The sequence below is a fragment of the Pistacia vera genome, unplaced genomic scaffold (genome assembly GCF_008641045.1).
Source record: "Pistacia vera cultivar Batoury unplaced genomic scaffold, PisVer_v2 Contig517, whole genome shotgun sequence".
Taxonomy (NCBI): Eukaryota; Viridiplantae; Streptophyta; class Magnoliopsida; order Sapindales; family Anacardiaceae; genus Pistacia; species Pistacia vera.
This window is the reverse complement of record NW_022196354.1, coordinates 574,618-590,338: the sequence shown is the minus strand read 5'-3', so window position 1 is coordinate 590,338 and position 15,721 is coordinate 574,618. Positions and strand designations below refer to the sequence as shown.

General features: G+C 35.8%; 1 protein-coding gene across 1 annotated transcript; it reads right to left on the bottom strand.

The window, feature by feature from the left end:
• Nucleotides 1-2,453: 2,453 nt before the first annotated feature.
• On the bottom strand, nt 2,454-3,889 carry LOC116106472 (protein SLOW GREEN 1, chloroplastic-like). The gene has a single exon (XM_031392836.1). The coding sequence runs from the start codon at nt 3,791-3,793 to the stop codon at nt 2,750-2,752; it is 1,044 nt and encodes a 347-aa protein (XP_031248696.1). The 5' UTR covers nt 3,794-3,889; the 3' UTR covers nt 2,454-2,749.
• Between the last annotated feature and the right edge of the window lie 11,832 nt (nt 3,890-15,721).

Here is a 15,721-nt window from a genome sequence, read left to right as displayed (position 1 = left end):
ATGGGTGAAACTTTGTAGTTTCTTAAAAAAGGTAAAACATTGTGTTTTGACCAAACCTAGGGTAGGAAAATGTAATTCGGCCTTATTGGGGCAAAAAAATAAGAGGGAGTCTCAAAGAAACTGGTTCTTTGTCAGCTTCCTCGTGAATATCCAAAGCGGGCAATTACCAGGGTACAGTCCAGTGCAGTCCCGTCCTCTTTTATCCAGAGTCAGAGCATTAAGAAAGTTTCAGCTCCTCTTGACTTGACGTCAGTGGAAGAAAGAAATAGGCAATTTTGAAGACAGAAATGAAATGGCAATGGTCTGTTGGTACATAATAATTAGTGTGATTAACGAATGTTTCGTAATTACAAGCTTAAGATGATTTGATTAAAGAAAAAAAAGCCAGTCTAATTATTGACTGTTGGGTGGGACCTAAACACGAAACCCAAATGGTCTAAGAATCTCCGTCAAGCACGGGCATGACTTGACTCAAATCAGCACGATAACCCAAAAAAAAAAAAAAAAAAAAAAAAAAGAATCAATCACTGGACCAGAAAAAATGAAAATCGTAAAGGGCCAGGTAATCCGGGCTCTGCTTTCTTCCAAGGAGACAAAAACAGCTTCTCTGACTCATCTCCGTTTGTTATGAGCGATGGCATCCGCAAAGCAACATTGTCGACCATTCCATCATTCAATACTTGATCAAGAGGGGTTTAAAAATCAAATTAGGGTTTAGCAAAAAAGATCTCGAGAGGCATGATCGTCTGACAAAAACCATGTCCAGTGCCTTATGGGGTAAAATAAAATGGGGGGTTTTTTACATTTTCATCCTTAAGGTTGAGGACTTCACCAAAGTACAGATAAAAAAAAGTACCCTGAACACATGGCCAAGTTGAATTTCCTAGCTAGAGCCTAGAGCAATAGGAATAAAGGCAACGGATATGTTAAATAGAGCATAGGCTGCAATACATGTTGAATTCGCTTTGCTACCAATAGCCTCATCATTGTACTGATGACCATCACCTAAATGAATATCTACAGAAAAATCATATTATAAACACCAAAATCATCATATGATCAAGAACAATTACTTCCTAAGACAATACCTAAATCCAAATGAATAAAAGAAGTCAAAGTAACACTGTTCGAGGTAGAACAGAACACAATACAAAGTAATACTATTCAGCTCCAAGAAAGAAATAATGTGTGAGATCTCCTTGCCCAAGGCATGAGTGTAGCCTATTGAAACTTTTATCCAGGAAAAAATGAAGTGATTCTTCAGTAGTCCGTAAATCTTACTCTGTAAATTCTGCAAATTGCAGGAAACCTTAGTATTAAAACATATTGCCTAAATTACCAGGAAAACTTTGAATTGAACAAGCCATCAATACAATAGGCCTACTATTGGCCAGCTTGTCCACTTCAATAAAACAGCCCAACAAGCACAGTGGCAGAAACCAATTGGTTATTCCTCTAGAAGCTGCTCAGAAACCCTGACATTACCAGGAAAACTTCGAATTGAGCAAACCATAAAAACAATAGGCCTATTATTGGCCAGTTTGTCCATTTCAATAAAGCAGCCCAACAACAAGCACAGTAGCAAAAATCCACTGGTTATTTCTCTAGAAGCTGCTGTAAAATAAGTTTCTCTTAACAATCCCAAAAGTGATCATGTACATACAAGACACCATGCTTGAAAGCAAATAATTATCATTACAATAATACTATGCTTACTCACGATCTTACTATCCTGTGTAAATATAAAGCATAGTACGGGTACTATACGCATAGTACGGATACCATATGTAATTTTAACGAAGGATAGTAAGATGGTTAGTAAGATCGTGACTAAGCATAGCATTACTCTTATCATTAAGAGGAACTGAATTGTGGTCACTTACTCCTAACCTAGCAAGTTAATGTTAAGGTTTTCTTTGTTAAATTCAACTTAAGGAAGACGTCTATATAGAAGAATAGGATATTATATCTGATTCACCAATGGAGTAAAAGATCTTGTACAACAAATAAGCAAAATGGAATTCAGGCAATGGCACAAGGTACTGGCTTAAGGGTTGGAAACCGATCACAAGTTTAAAATATAACCAAAACCAGCAATACATTATCATTGAAAACTAATGAGATCATGCACCAGGGCTATAAGATCAATAATGAAAATGGGATGCACAAGTTGTTGTGTCAGCAATTTAAACTATTGGAGTTAAGCTGCATGGCATAAGGATCTTTGCTCCATATAACGACCAAACATCACAGAAACAGATGCTCTTACAACTAGCCGGTCCATAAGAAAACATTGAACAAACTACAGCCTCAATGCCGCATAAAATGACTAAGCACTCAAAATACAGATGTTACAAATTTTCAGCATCTTTAACAATTGAGAGAAAAACCTTCCAAATTGCAACCATTTTTAATAGTGAGATACATAGTATGGAAGCAGTATCCATATGAGCTCCAGTTAAATATTATTACATTAAACCTGTAAACGTACACAGCACCACAAGAGAACAGCAAAAACACTAACAATTTAACTGTTTCTACATGAAAAAAAAAAAAAAAAAAACTATAAATAATTATCGTCCGTAATATCTCCACAGAGCTCAAAATGTGGACGATTTGCACTAATTCCTACAATTTAATTTAAACAAGCTCTTAATGTGCCCAAAGAAACAAAAATATAAAAGAAAGATCCTCACTAACAAACCAGTAGTCTTCATTTCAGATGATGAACAAGAACAAGCCACTTCTCTCAACTCCTCGATCCCGCGCCCTCTCTTTCTACCTTCTCCCCAAAAAGCTTTGTGGCAACCATGTTATCAACAAAATATTCTCTATAAGGGTGATTCTTCGGAACAAGCCTTCGAAACTTCTCGAACTGTTTCTCGGCCTCATCGTTCTTCTTCAACAAAGTGTATATAATCCCTTGACACAAGTAGGGCCTGAAATCCCTCGGCTCTTCCTTCACGAGCTCCTCATAAACCTTCAAGGCCTCTGAATGCTTACTCTCCATTACCCGAATTTGAGCAATCAATAACTTAAAATCCCTTAAATCAGACTTCTTGTTTTCTTTCTTGCATTTCTGCATTGCACTCTCAATTCTCTTCTCCAAGTCCTTTAATTTATAGCCCGCATCCTCATAAGTCATCACGAGCCCGTGAAACGCCTCGACTCGAATCGGGTCTTTTTGTAATATCTCCTCAAACCCTTTCGCCGCCGCCTCGAAATCCCCAGAATAGCTCAGAACTTGACATTTTAATAACGGCCATTCAAATTCATCCGGTTCGAGCTCGATCAAACGGTCAATAACTTCAATTGCCTCCGGTAGCTTACGCAATTTCAATTTAAGCTCCATCAGCGAGCGAAGAGCTTCAACATCGTCAGGGTGTTCACTCAAGTGCTGCTGAATATTTCTCTCTTTTTCTTCGACCGAATAATCTTCGGTCTTTTCCGATGACTCGGCAGTGGAACCCACCGCGGGGGCCGCAATTGGGGACGCGATTGCGGGCTTAATGTGGTGGAGGCGCGTTAAGAGTAATGCGGCGGCGGCAGCAATAGTGATGGAAGCTGTTTTGACGAGAGAAGAGGCAAGTGGATTTAGGGTTTGGAGGAGGGAAGGCTTAGGGTTTTGGTTTTGATGGGTGGAAGATGAGGCTCTGATGGAGGAGAATTTGAACGGTGGGGTGCTTGTTCTGAAAGAGAGGGAGGACATGGGTTTAGAGAATGATGGATGGTGGTGATTGAGAGAAAGAGAAAGGGGTTGGTGACGGCTGTGTACTTTAGCAAGGGATTCCATTGAAGTTACGAGAGAAGGAGAAGTTGGCTAAAACCCTGATGTCGATGAAGATAAAACAGAGAGGGGGAAGAGAAGTTTCAAAACCCTTGAGAAAAGAGGAATATCATGAAGCTTAATTCGTTCTTCATTGCTCTAGAACGATGTCGTTTTTACAAGTTGGGCAATCGGCCTGCATTGATCTTACGTGGTTGGGCTTTAGTCCTTTATGATGCAAGAATTGGGTGCAGCTCAAGTTCCAGGGTCTTAGTTGAAACCCAACTACTATAATAAGATTTTTCTTTTTCGATAAATCATTTTTTTATTAAAAAAAAAATCAAATATATTAATAAAATTGAAGATAATTTTTATAATGAATTTGATTTGATTAATTTTTTTTTCTTCAAACTTTGGCATAAAATAATTTTTGTTTTTAATTTTTACAGTTTTGCTCCTCGATTATAGTTTTAATATAAGCTCGGAAAGCACACACACACACACACACTGAATTTTTAACTAATAGAGCAAACTGATTGACACTCAATCAAAAAGCAATCTAAAACCAATTCGATGAGCATTTTCAATAGTAATACCGCAAAATAAGATCTTTCGTCAAAACAAAAAGTTATTTTAATCTTCTGAATTTTAATAAATATGCACATAGATTCTTGCCGCTTTAATTGTTGATTTTTCTGTTGTTAATACACATTTATCAACTTGAATTTAGTTATAAATCAGACTATATGATACTATTTTCTTATCAATTCACTCTATATAAATAAATCTTACAAATCGCTTTGAATCAGTTGCATATCTCAAGAAGCCTGATCAACTCTCAAGGGTTCTGATCCGGACTAATGAAAATAAATAAAAATCCATGCAAATGATAACAGAAGACAACATTACAATTACAGGGAAAGGGAGTGACACATTGAAGTTGAATAATCAGCTGATAAAATCTAGTAATAGTGGCTAATTATCCTTTCCAAATAATGACAATCTAAATCAATTTAATGTATAAGAATGTGGAAATTAAAATGTCATGGTTTCCATATTAAGACGAGTGAAAACCCCACTTCAAAGCATAACCTACTAAAGAATTTTGATGTTACCATGGAGATCGGCACTGACACCCCCAAATGTATCAGAACCGCATGACAAATCATCTGCAAAAGGAGCTTCTAGAATTGAAACGGACTGGCTGATCAGCCTCCCTAGAGCTTGCTGGAGAATCTACTCCAGATATAGGGTATGCAAAGGGACTTCTTTGGATGGTGCTCAGATGGTTCCTGGAATATCAAGAAAGAATATATAAAAGGTACCTCACACAAAATTTAAGTCGAGATTTCTTCAAGGAAAAATTTAAACTTCTAACAATGAGCAAAAACAGATACATAAAGATATAAAATTTGAGTAAGTATCAAATACATACGCTGTATGTTCATATTTTCCAAAAGCTCGGAAAATTTTCCTTATTAATTTACATTAAATATGAGAAACTAAAGATAGAAACTTCAGGGTTATCATTGATCACAAATCTATTTCTAAAGACTAAACTGACCACAATCCTATTCAAGGAGCAGAAAGAGAGACGGGCACAACTAAAGGTTTATTAGAAATTGCTCACAAAATTCAAAATGCAGTTTAAAAATTTATGGTGAGACTTATATGTGTGAATATAGAAGAGATTCAAGCTTCAAATCAGTTTATTATGAATTATGATATTTGAAAAGGTATAGTCTAATCACTACATATATCAATTATTTACGGTTAAGCTTTGTTTAACATAAAGATGATTCAGGTTGGTTGAAATTTTAACCTTTGAACTTAAAACATCCAAGTCACAGCAGATGAATTGCCCTTTACAACAAGGAGGAGCTGATAATTCTGAATTTGGAGATTCAGATGAAGAAATGTTTGTGTTCTCATGTCCCACATCCAACACATTTTCAGGAACTGAATTTGTATCGGTAACGTACTCTCATATGTCTCTGAAACCATAAAAACTTTCTTCAGATGGGTGAACCTGTTTGAAATGGCAGTCATTGATGATGGCTGAAAGAAATATCCGGTGAGCTATCATAACTCTCCCTACTTGTGCAGGTGAAGATTTCTTACTGCTTGATCTTGATGTTCAACCAATAACCATCTTTCTGATTTAAATTTCCCTTCCCTGCCTTGTTTCTTTCCCGCTTCACAGTCTCTTTTGACATCATATACCTGTCATCATCAAGAGTTTCACGCCGCATGCTGGCTTTGAGCTTCTAAAGGTAGAAGAAGCTGGAAGAGATCTTGATCTTATAAAGTTCTAACACCATCATCCTTCCATCCATCCCCTACTGCTAATACCCAGAGTCCAGCAAACCTTCCTGTCTGTTGTCACTGCAAAATGTATGAATCCTTCCTCACCAACCACAGCATCCAAATTTGCAGGCCTCACTTCCCCTCAGGAATAGCAAGCATTTCACCCAATGTGCTGCCCCTACTAATAACTCCCAAGTCCTGAGACTTGTGACTCTTCCACCTCTCCGAGAGTCTCTTCTTGCCTCCCTACACACGATGATTCTGCTGAACGGGAAGATTAGACCTGAATCTGTTATGCCTCTTAAACTCATCTCTGGAAGTCACTGTTTTAAACTCTGACTCATGCAGACTCACTTCCAGACATGTTACTTGAACTCTCATCCCCCGCATATCCTTTAAATCCGGAAGTTGAAAAATTCATGGAACCATTGCTAAAACTATTTCTCATCTTCCTAGTGTTTCCTTGGCGTTTCTCTTGATTCTTTAGAATTATGTCTCGAAAATCCTACATCATCATTAATTTCTCTTCGCCCATGACTCTGCCTCCATATTTTTGGTGCCTGAAATTCTGCATGCTTTCTAAAATCTAACGGACAAGATGAGGAGGTGATGAACAGTTCTGATGGCAGCCTGTGGCTTCCAAGATTTGGTTTTAGACAACAATCCTTGTAGGAAACAGCTGGGTCTTCTTTCACTGCCAATTGAACTTTTGCGGACTTATTGAAACTCTAGCACTATTTCTACCATAAGTGTGACTAGGACACCATCGAGATGTTTCTGAGTAGATTGCAATTACTCTTCTGGAGTTTCTCTTTCTGCTTTCCCACTTATGCCACTGCTTTCACAATTCCAGCATGAGATAATGTCACTGTTGACATATGACCACAATGGGACTGGGGAGGGGCACCTAGATCATGCATATGCTTTGTGAACAATGAATCAGGTTGCTGAAGAAATTTCAGCAGAAGATCCTTGTTGTTGTCTGCACCTCAAGTGCATCACTGGAATTCCTTTGAATCCTAAGAGCCTTTCATCATTGAAAGACGCTTCACGTCCATGAACTTCTGCTTAATAAAAACCATCTCAGCCTCAGTAAACTTTGTCTTTGAAGTCTCTGGCAATGAGTTATTGCTACTCTCCATCTTTGATGCATCTAAAACTTCAAACACATCCTTGAATTCTTGCTCTTCCTTTGAGCTTTTCCTAAAAGATAAGCGGCCAGAAGATGTCCCACCCTCTGAGCCCTTTCTACTGATGCTGTCCTCATTTGATAATTCTCCATGGACCTTTTCTGTTGTTTATGAGTAACTGCTGAGGAAGACCATCGAACCCTCAATCTAGCAATTACACTAGTGATCTTCTCTTGGATTGAGTTTCTCTTGACATCTCTTCTGCTAACAACTTCTTAATTGGTCTTCTGTTTTGTTTGAAGATCTCCAACCCACCTCAAATGTCAGCTACAAGGTAAAAATGCTTAGGTTTAATACTGAATCACAATAACATTTAAAGTAATAAAACGAAACTCTGTACGAAAGAAGCTGCAGAACTGCTTATCTCTTAACTAATATGTATCAAAACACTTATTTGACAAAATAAAAAATAAGAAAAAGGAAACCGGCGCACCGAATCATCTTCTGTATCACTACTGCATAACTAGAATCAGAGGCCAATTTTGGAAAAAAATCGTTTCGTTGGGCTGTCTCTTTCCTGGGTAAATAAAAAAGATAGACGAGTCAATTATGTTTCCCAAAAATAAATCTAATTATCAGCAATACAGAAATAATCAATTGCAGTATTTTCGTAAAGCTAATTAAAGAAAAACAAAAACTTTTCATCAAGCTTTACTCTAAAATATTATGCGAAATAAAATCAACAGAAACAGCGGTCCAGACTGCATTATATCTCATCATAACCCTAAATTTCTAAAAAAGCAACCAAATCATGCTGATACCACTACTAAAGGTTAAGAAGCTGTCAAACAACACGCTTTAACAAAAGCAAAGCAAAACCAGAACACGAGCTTAGCTGTTGACCTCCACATTGCACAACTTTAAGAAAAAAGGAAGAAAAATAAATAAAATCTGTTTGGTTACAAAGCAAATTCAAGAAAGAACTTGAAACAATAATTTATAGGATTTTCAGTATCTCAGACCAAAATTTTACAAAGCCTCCGCAAAAGTCGTCATCGAACATTTTGCATTTGAACTTACATTTTTTCTCCTTTTATTCTGGCTGCTAAAAGACCAGTAGAGGAAATTGCTCTGTTTGGTTGCCAGAGAATGCAATAAAAGAAGAAACTTCAAAGAACTAAATTTAAAACCTCCCTACCCAAATACAACTTGTCAACTCGACAGATGTCGTTTTCTCACAAGCCAAAAAGACAAGTATGTCAAAATGACGTGCCTCTTTTCCTCGATTTTCTCGACAAACAACGGAGATTTGAAAAAAAGGAAAAAGAACTGACCTCGCGGAATGCAGGTTCCGTCGAACCAAGTAGATCACCGGTTAAGCTCGTAATCTTGGACCTCCTTCGCTGAAATGGCTCCTTTTCACTCATTCAGAAACAATGAGAAAACAATTTTTGTTTTATTTTTCAGAAAAGAACGTAATGTAGAAGACAACCAGATCGGAAATCCCGCAAAAACAACAGGCGATAAAGAGACAAGAAAGATCCAAGGAAACCAAGACCTACATAATTATTTTCAGCTAATTTGCAAAAAATCCAAATTCAAACTCTCTATTTTCAGATCTTGAACAACAGAGAGTAAAGTCAGTTTGCAATAGACTTTAATGAGCTCTGCAAGACGGAGAGAGAAAAGCAGCAGTGAAGCTTGAGAAAGAGGATTTCGTTGGCAGTTAGAGCCGAATAAAAATGAAAATGTGTTTGGTGTGAGAAATTGAGAAAGAGAGAGAAAGATGTATAGTGTGTGTGTGGGGGTGTGGTGTGGGTGTGGGGCTTTTTTTTTAACTTTCAAATACCGATAGACTGACAGAGACAGGGGCTCTGCGCGGGCAAGTGGTGTATGTACTAGTACCATGCTACCCTGCTTACGCACACGTGTCACTCTCTCACGATGTCACTCTGCCTCCACCTTGTTTTATCAGGTAAGATCTTCGGCGCCTGTGCTTTTTAGCTTTATTGAGTAATTATAATTTATTTTTTTTATTTGTTGAAAGGATAATTGTTTTTTTCTACAAATTTCAATTTCCATGCTATTTATCGTTTAAAAATGAACAAAAAAAAAGCGTATATCCGAAAACCGTTTTTTAGATATTTCGCTCATTTTCTACAAAACATATTTATAATTTGATTTAAAAATATAAGAATTATATTTATCTCTATTTCAAGTGCATTTAGAAGCAAGTATTTGGTTTTTCCAATATGAATCTCAGATATTTATGAAAGAAATAATAAATTTTCATTAAAGATTTAAGTAGCTTTATTTCATCAAGTCAAATATAATCTAGAAAGATTATCTTAGAATATTATATAGTTACATGTGTTGAAAAGATTGGTGATTAATCAGAGATTAAGCCATGCACTAATTGTCAAACTCAAACTTAAATTGGGAAGGTGCCTAACTTGAAAGCTTTACATTAAGAAGGTGACTTGTAAAGTGAAAAAACTAGTGTGCTGGCACAGTTTCAATTTTTAATTACTAATTTACTATTACATCATACGAATGCAGTTAATTTCGCAATTATGAATCTTTTAAACAATTAACAATTGTTTTAAGTTGCGTTTACGATTGAATTAAAGCAGTTTATGGTGCCTTAGACTTTGGATTAAAATTGTTATCAAAATTTTATTCGATAACGACGCACAACGAATAAAGTAACAGGACTTTATTAAAATCATTTAGGCAATAGGTAGGTGCATGTAATGTTTGGGTTCTTTGTTTTACTTTAAGTGTGCGAAGTTGACGCGACGCCGTTTGTTTAGATATGGAAGAAAGAACCAAGTGTCACTGAGTTTTGTGTCCTTTGTTTTTATATGTTGAGCGTGTAAACCTATATATACATAGCCTGTGCATTTATAGTTTGTGAAAAATCAAATGCAGTAACACGACGTCGTGGGTTGAGTAGAATATTATTAAAACCTATTTTATGTCCTGAAAAAGCTATTCCTTGTGAAACCTAAATATGTCAAATCCAAAACATTATAATTTATCTAATTTAATAATTGCGGAATTTGTTTTACATTGATTTGTAATTTTGCATGAAATTGGTGGATTAGTGTCATGAAATTTCTAAAAAGCCATTTAACATTTTAATAATAATATTAAGGTTTTGTTTTGACTTGTTTCTCTGAGCATGATTACAGAAGCTCCAGTTACCACTCCAGATTTCTCTAATTAACTAATTTACTATTAGTTTAACACTTAATTAAATTATGAAAATTACCATCTACCCCATTTATGAAAGGTAAGATTTTTTCACACCCAAATAATGGCTAATAACACTTTCCCCACCCCAACTTTTAAAATACCAATTTCTACCCAAATTATATTTTGTTCTGACTCACTCAGCATCGTTCGACTCCACACCACACCATTCTCTTCTTTGATCATCACTCACCAAAACCTCTTAACTTACCCCGTTGACCTGCCAATCGTAGCAATAGATCGATTAAGGTTTTCACAGCCTCCACTCCCAAAGTCAAATTCTGATCAATCTCAACCACCAAAATCCAACCTTCCACCACTAAAGACTCATCGGCCTCCCTCTTCAAAAGTCTCAACGTCTAGACCAAGTTTGTCTCTGTTCGCCATCGAAATTAAATTTAGTGTAAAATGGTATTCCACGATACCTAACTATTTATGAAACAAAAAAGTGTTAACTCTTTTGAAATAGTCACTTGTATCGGATGATAAATATGAGTTAGGTTATGACCCCAGAACTATAAAGACTAGAGTAGTGTATGTGTATGTGAATTAGATTAGAATTAGAATTGAATGGGATGGTACCTAACTAGTTTTGTAGCTTAAATATTTGATGTTCTTGTCGTACGGTAGCTTGCCCCTTTATTTCAGTGTACAAGAAGAAAGAACCCACCATCATAGCGAACACCACGACATTATTATTATTTTGTCTACATTAAAGTTTATTAAAGCACAGCCTATTCCCACTCTTTCTTTCATTATTAATATGGAGAAGGTTCTCTGTTTCTTTCTCATGGCATCCAAAGATCCTTCTTCCAACATCAACATGACATTGACATTAATTATGCACCCTCTAAATAACTCTCTACCTCTTTCATTATTTAGAACAGTGAAATAACATATTTAACCCTTAAATATCTTTAAACATTTCTAAATTCACATTAAACTCACGGGGAGATCCAGAAATTAATTTTAGAGGGGATAAGTTTAAAAATATATAATATAAAATTGAGAGAAAAAAACAAACATGAATTAAATCTAAAATATTAATACAAATACAAGGTGATTGAAGCAAAAACTTTTTTTTTTTAATGATCGGGTGTCTGGACCAGCTTACTGCTTAGAAGTTAGCCTAGTACTATTTGATTCATTGATTGCTTATAAATGCCAATTAGATGCCCATAAAGCCTCTGACATGGTTCTTGACACCATATAATATATTAAATGATATTAAGGTCAAGGTGACATGTGATCTATATTATTACTATGAGTTAATCATGTACAAATAAACAAATATAAAACTTTCGTTATTTTAAGGCATGGATCTTCCTTAATTTACATAACATAATCGATTTTAACGTGTTAGTTTCATTTTATTAGTCTTAATCAGTAGGCAAGGAGGAATACACCCTTATGTTATAATTACATCCATGATTTAAAAAGTGATTTGCGTATGGTTTTGCTTAGTTCTTCTATTTACAAAAAGAAAGTAAAATGAAAGAGAAAGGGGAAAAAAAAGTGAAATTGTGTAGGACCAAATCCGATAACATGGCTTTTGATGATTACCATTTACCATCCCGATCTAATCTTTTGAGATAATGGCATTAATTAATTAAACCATGTTAACCATTTAATTATCTCTAATCCAAATTAATGCCTAAACAAATTAATGTCAACGTTTAAATTACTGGTTATAGACCAACCCCCATCGTGCAGATTAGAATTTTTAGTAAAGCATGGAACATTTCATTTTTATCTTGTTATTTATTTGAAGGCTAAATACATTTTCCTACCCTAACTTTGGAAAAAAGATTGTTCCACCACCATTTTTTTATTTATTTTTTATTTTTATGATCGAAGGTGTCAGGTCACTATGTGTACCTCAACTAATTCTCGAGACCCGAAATTATCGCTAGGTAGAGTTCCAATGCTATCCCTATTAGCACCGAGAAGGTTTCAAACTCAAGACCTCTTGAGTAATATACTCAAGATTTCTATCGAACCACTCGGCATCTAGAGATAGTTTCCATCCCTTATTTGAAACTAACAAAATTTTACCAAAATTGGAACAAACATTAAAACTAGCGGGAAAAGGATATATAGACATTGAACATGTCATCAAACCTTAAATTCTAAAAAAATTTAAGTTCTTACTATCAAATAACTGATTAAACCATTGTCAAATGCTAGAAATGTCTTGGAAAAAGGATAAATTAGACATGAATATATATTTGAAACCTTAAGTTCTAAAATTCATGCATTGTCTTTTGACCACTATCAAATCCAAAAATCATTAACCGATGGTTGAAACTTTGTGTTTCTTAAAAAAGGTAAACATTGTGTTTTGACCAAACCTGAGGTAGGAAATGTAATCGGCCTTATTGGGGCAAAAAAAAGAGGGAGTCTCAAAGAAACTGGTTCTTTGTCAGCTTCCTCGTGAATATCCAAAGCGGGCAATTACCAGGGTACAGTCCAGTGCAGTCCCGTCCTCTTTTATCCAGATCAGAGCATTAAGAAAGTTTCAGCTCCTCTTGACTTGACGTCAGTGGAAGAAGAAATAGGCAATTTGAAGACAGAAATGAAATGCAATGGTCTGTTGGTACATAATAATTAGTGTGATTAACAATGTTTCGTAATTAACAAGCTTAAGATGATTTGATTAGAAGAAAAAAAAGCCAGTCTAATTAGTAACGGTGGGTGGGACCTAACACGAAACCCAATGGTCTAAGAATCTCCGTCAAGCACGGGCATGACTTGACTCAAATCAGCACGATAACCCAAAGATAAAAAAAAAAAAAAAAAAAAAAAAAAAAAAAAAAAAAGAATCTCACTGGACCAGAAAAATGAAAATCGTAAAGGGCCAGGTAATCCGGGCTCTGCTTTCTCCAAGAGAACAAAAACAGCTTCTCTGACTCATCTCCGTTTGTTATGGCGGCATCCGCAAAGCAACATTGTCGACCTCCATCATTCAATACTTGATCAAGAGGGGTTTAAAAATCAAATTAGGGTTTAGCAAAAAAGATTCAGAGGCTGATCGTCTGACAAAAACCATGTCCAGTGCCTTATGGTAAAATAAAATGGGGTTTTTTACATTTTCTCCTTAAGGTTGAGGACTTCACCAAAGTACAGATAAAAAAAATACCCTGAAACATGGCCAAGTTGATTTCCTAGCTAGAGCCTAGAGCAATAGGAATAAAGGCAACGGATATGTTAAATAGAGCTAGGCTGCAATACATGTGAATTCGCTTTGCTACAAATAGCTTCATCATTGTACGGATGACCATCACCTAAATGAATATCTACAGAAAATCATATTATAACACCAAAATCATCATATGATCAAGAACAATTACTTCCTAAGACATACCTAAATCCAAATGAATAAAAGAAGTCAAAGTAACACTGTTCGAGGTAGAACAGAACACAATACAAAGTAATACATTCAGCTCCAAGAAAGAAATGTGTGAGATCTCCTTGCCCAAGGCATGAGTGTAGCCTATTGAAACTTTATCCGGAAAAAAATGAAGTGATTCTTCAGTAGTCCGTAAATCTTACTCTGTAAATTCTGCAAATTGCAGAAACCTTAGTATTAAAACATATTGCCTAAATTACCAGGAAAACTTTGAATTGAACAAGCCTCAATACAATAGGCCTACTATTGGCCAGCTTGTCCACTTCAATAAAACAGCCCAACAAGCACAGTGGCAAAACCATTGGTTATTCCTCTAGAAGCTGCTCAAAACCCTGACATTACCAGGAAAACTTCGAATTGAGCAACCATAAAAACAATAGGCCTATATGGCCAGTTTGTCCATTTCAATAAAGCAGCCCAACAACAAGCACAGTAGCAAAATCCACTGGTTATTTCTCTAGAACTGCTGTAAAATAGTTTCTCTTACACTCCCAAAAGTGATCATGTACATACAAGACATCATGCTTACAAGCAAATAATCATTACTATCTATGCAAAACATAAAAGAGCATTTACCATATAATGACTTAATAAAAGAGTGAAGGACTTTTTTCAATCCAAATAATGGCTTAATTATAATTTCTCATCTAGACTTTTTAAATATACTTTACTGTCCAAATTTATATTCTGTTTCTGAATGTGGCATCATTACGACCTCATACTATCACTATTTTCTTCCTCAATCATCACTCAATAAAACCTCTCAAACTCTACTCCTGTCAACCCTACCAATCGTTGGCAATTGAGCGATTAGGATTTGCACAGCTGCCCCACCCAAGTCAAATTTTAATCAATCCTAACCAACAAAATCCAACTTTCTACCACCAAAAGAGTCATCAGTATTCCCTCTTCAAAAGCTCTAATATTTTGGACCGAGTTTGCTCTATATTCGTCGTTGGAATATAAATTTAGATAATAAAATGATATTTTAAAAGTATGTGGATGGAAAATGTCATTAAACCATTATTTGGGTGGGAAAAAAAAGTTAACTCCTTAATAAAACTATGTTAAGCTGTTGAGTAAATCAACTAAATTTTGCAGGTACAGTGATGATGACACAAAATGATTTATTACATAGGTTTGTGCTAATCCACTAAGTAATATTATAATTAAAGCCTATAAAGAAATTTAATTTACTACTCAAGTAAGCACCAAATATAATCCCATATGAAGTTTGAATTATTTCCTTGTATTGAAATCCAGATCATATTTAAACACCTGAACTGGGGATGCAAAAATCATGAAAAATAATGGGAGAAGCTAAAGAAAAGCTGCTTTTTATTGGCATTGTGCTCGCACTGGCTTCAGGCTTTGCCTTTCGGCCATCTAATGCCAGAAAACTTGAGATGAGCGTTGAGGTTTAGACTGCCCCTTCCCATCCTTTTTCTCCACCACCTCCAGGGGCAGTCCCTTTTTCTCCACTACCTCCACATACACCACCAATTCGCAAGAGCGTTTCTGTCACTTCATCCGGACCAAGTCAGGGGCCACCACGATACGAAATACCTCCACCTCCACCTCCACCTCCGGCTCAGCCTAGTAGACCACCACCGAGGCCTCTTGTTTCTTCCGATTGTTCATATTTTTCTGGTTCAACAATGTAATTTATAAACGCCTTTTCTCTTGGCCATGTTTCTTAAAATGGCTCCTGGGCATTAAAGCTAATAAGATGTACTAGGTTTGCAGCGAACATGGAAAGATGAAATTGCATGTTTATTAAACTAAAATACAGTCAAAAACTTTCAAATAAATATGCATGCACTTTATAGTGATATGTTGGTTTTGTGAATATAC

Coding starts and splice junctions, on each gene's coding strand:
- LOC116106472 (XM_031392836.1), bottom strand. CDS start 3,793: ATGGAATCCCTTGCTAAAGTACACAGCCGTCACCAACCCCTTTCTCTT.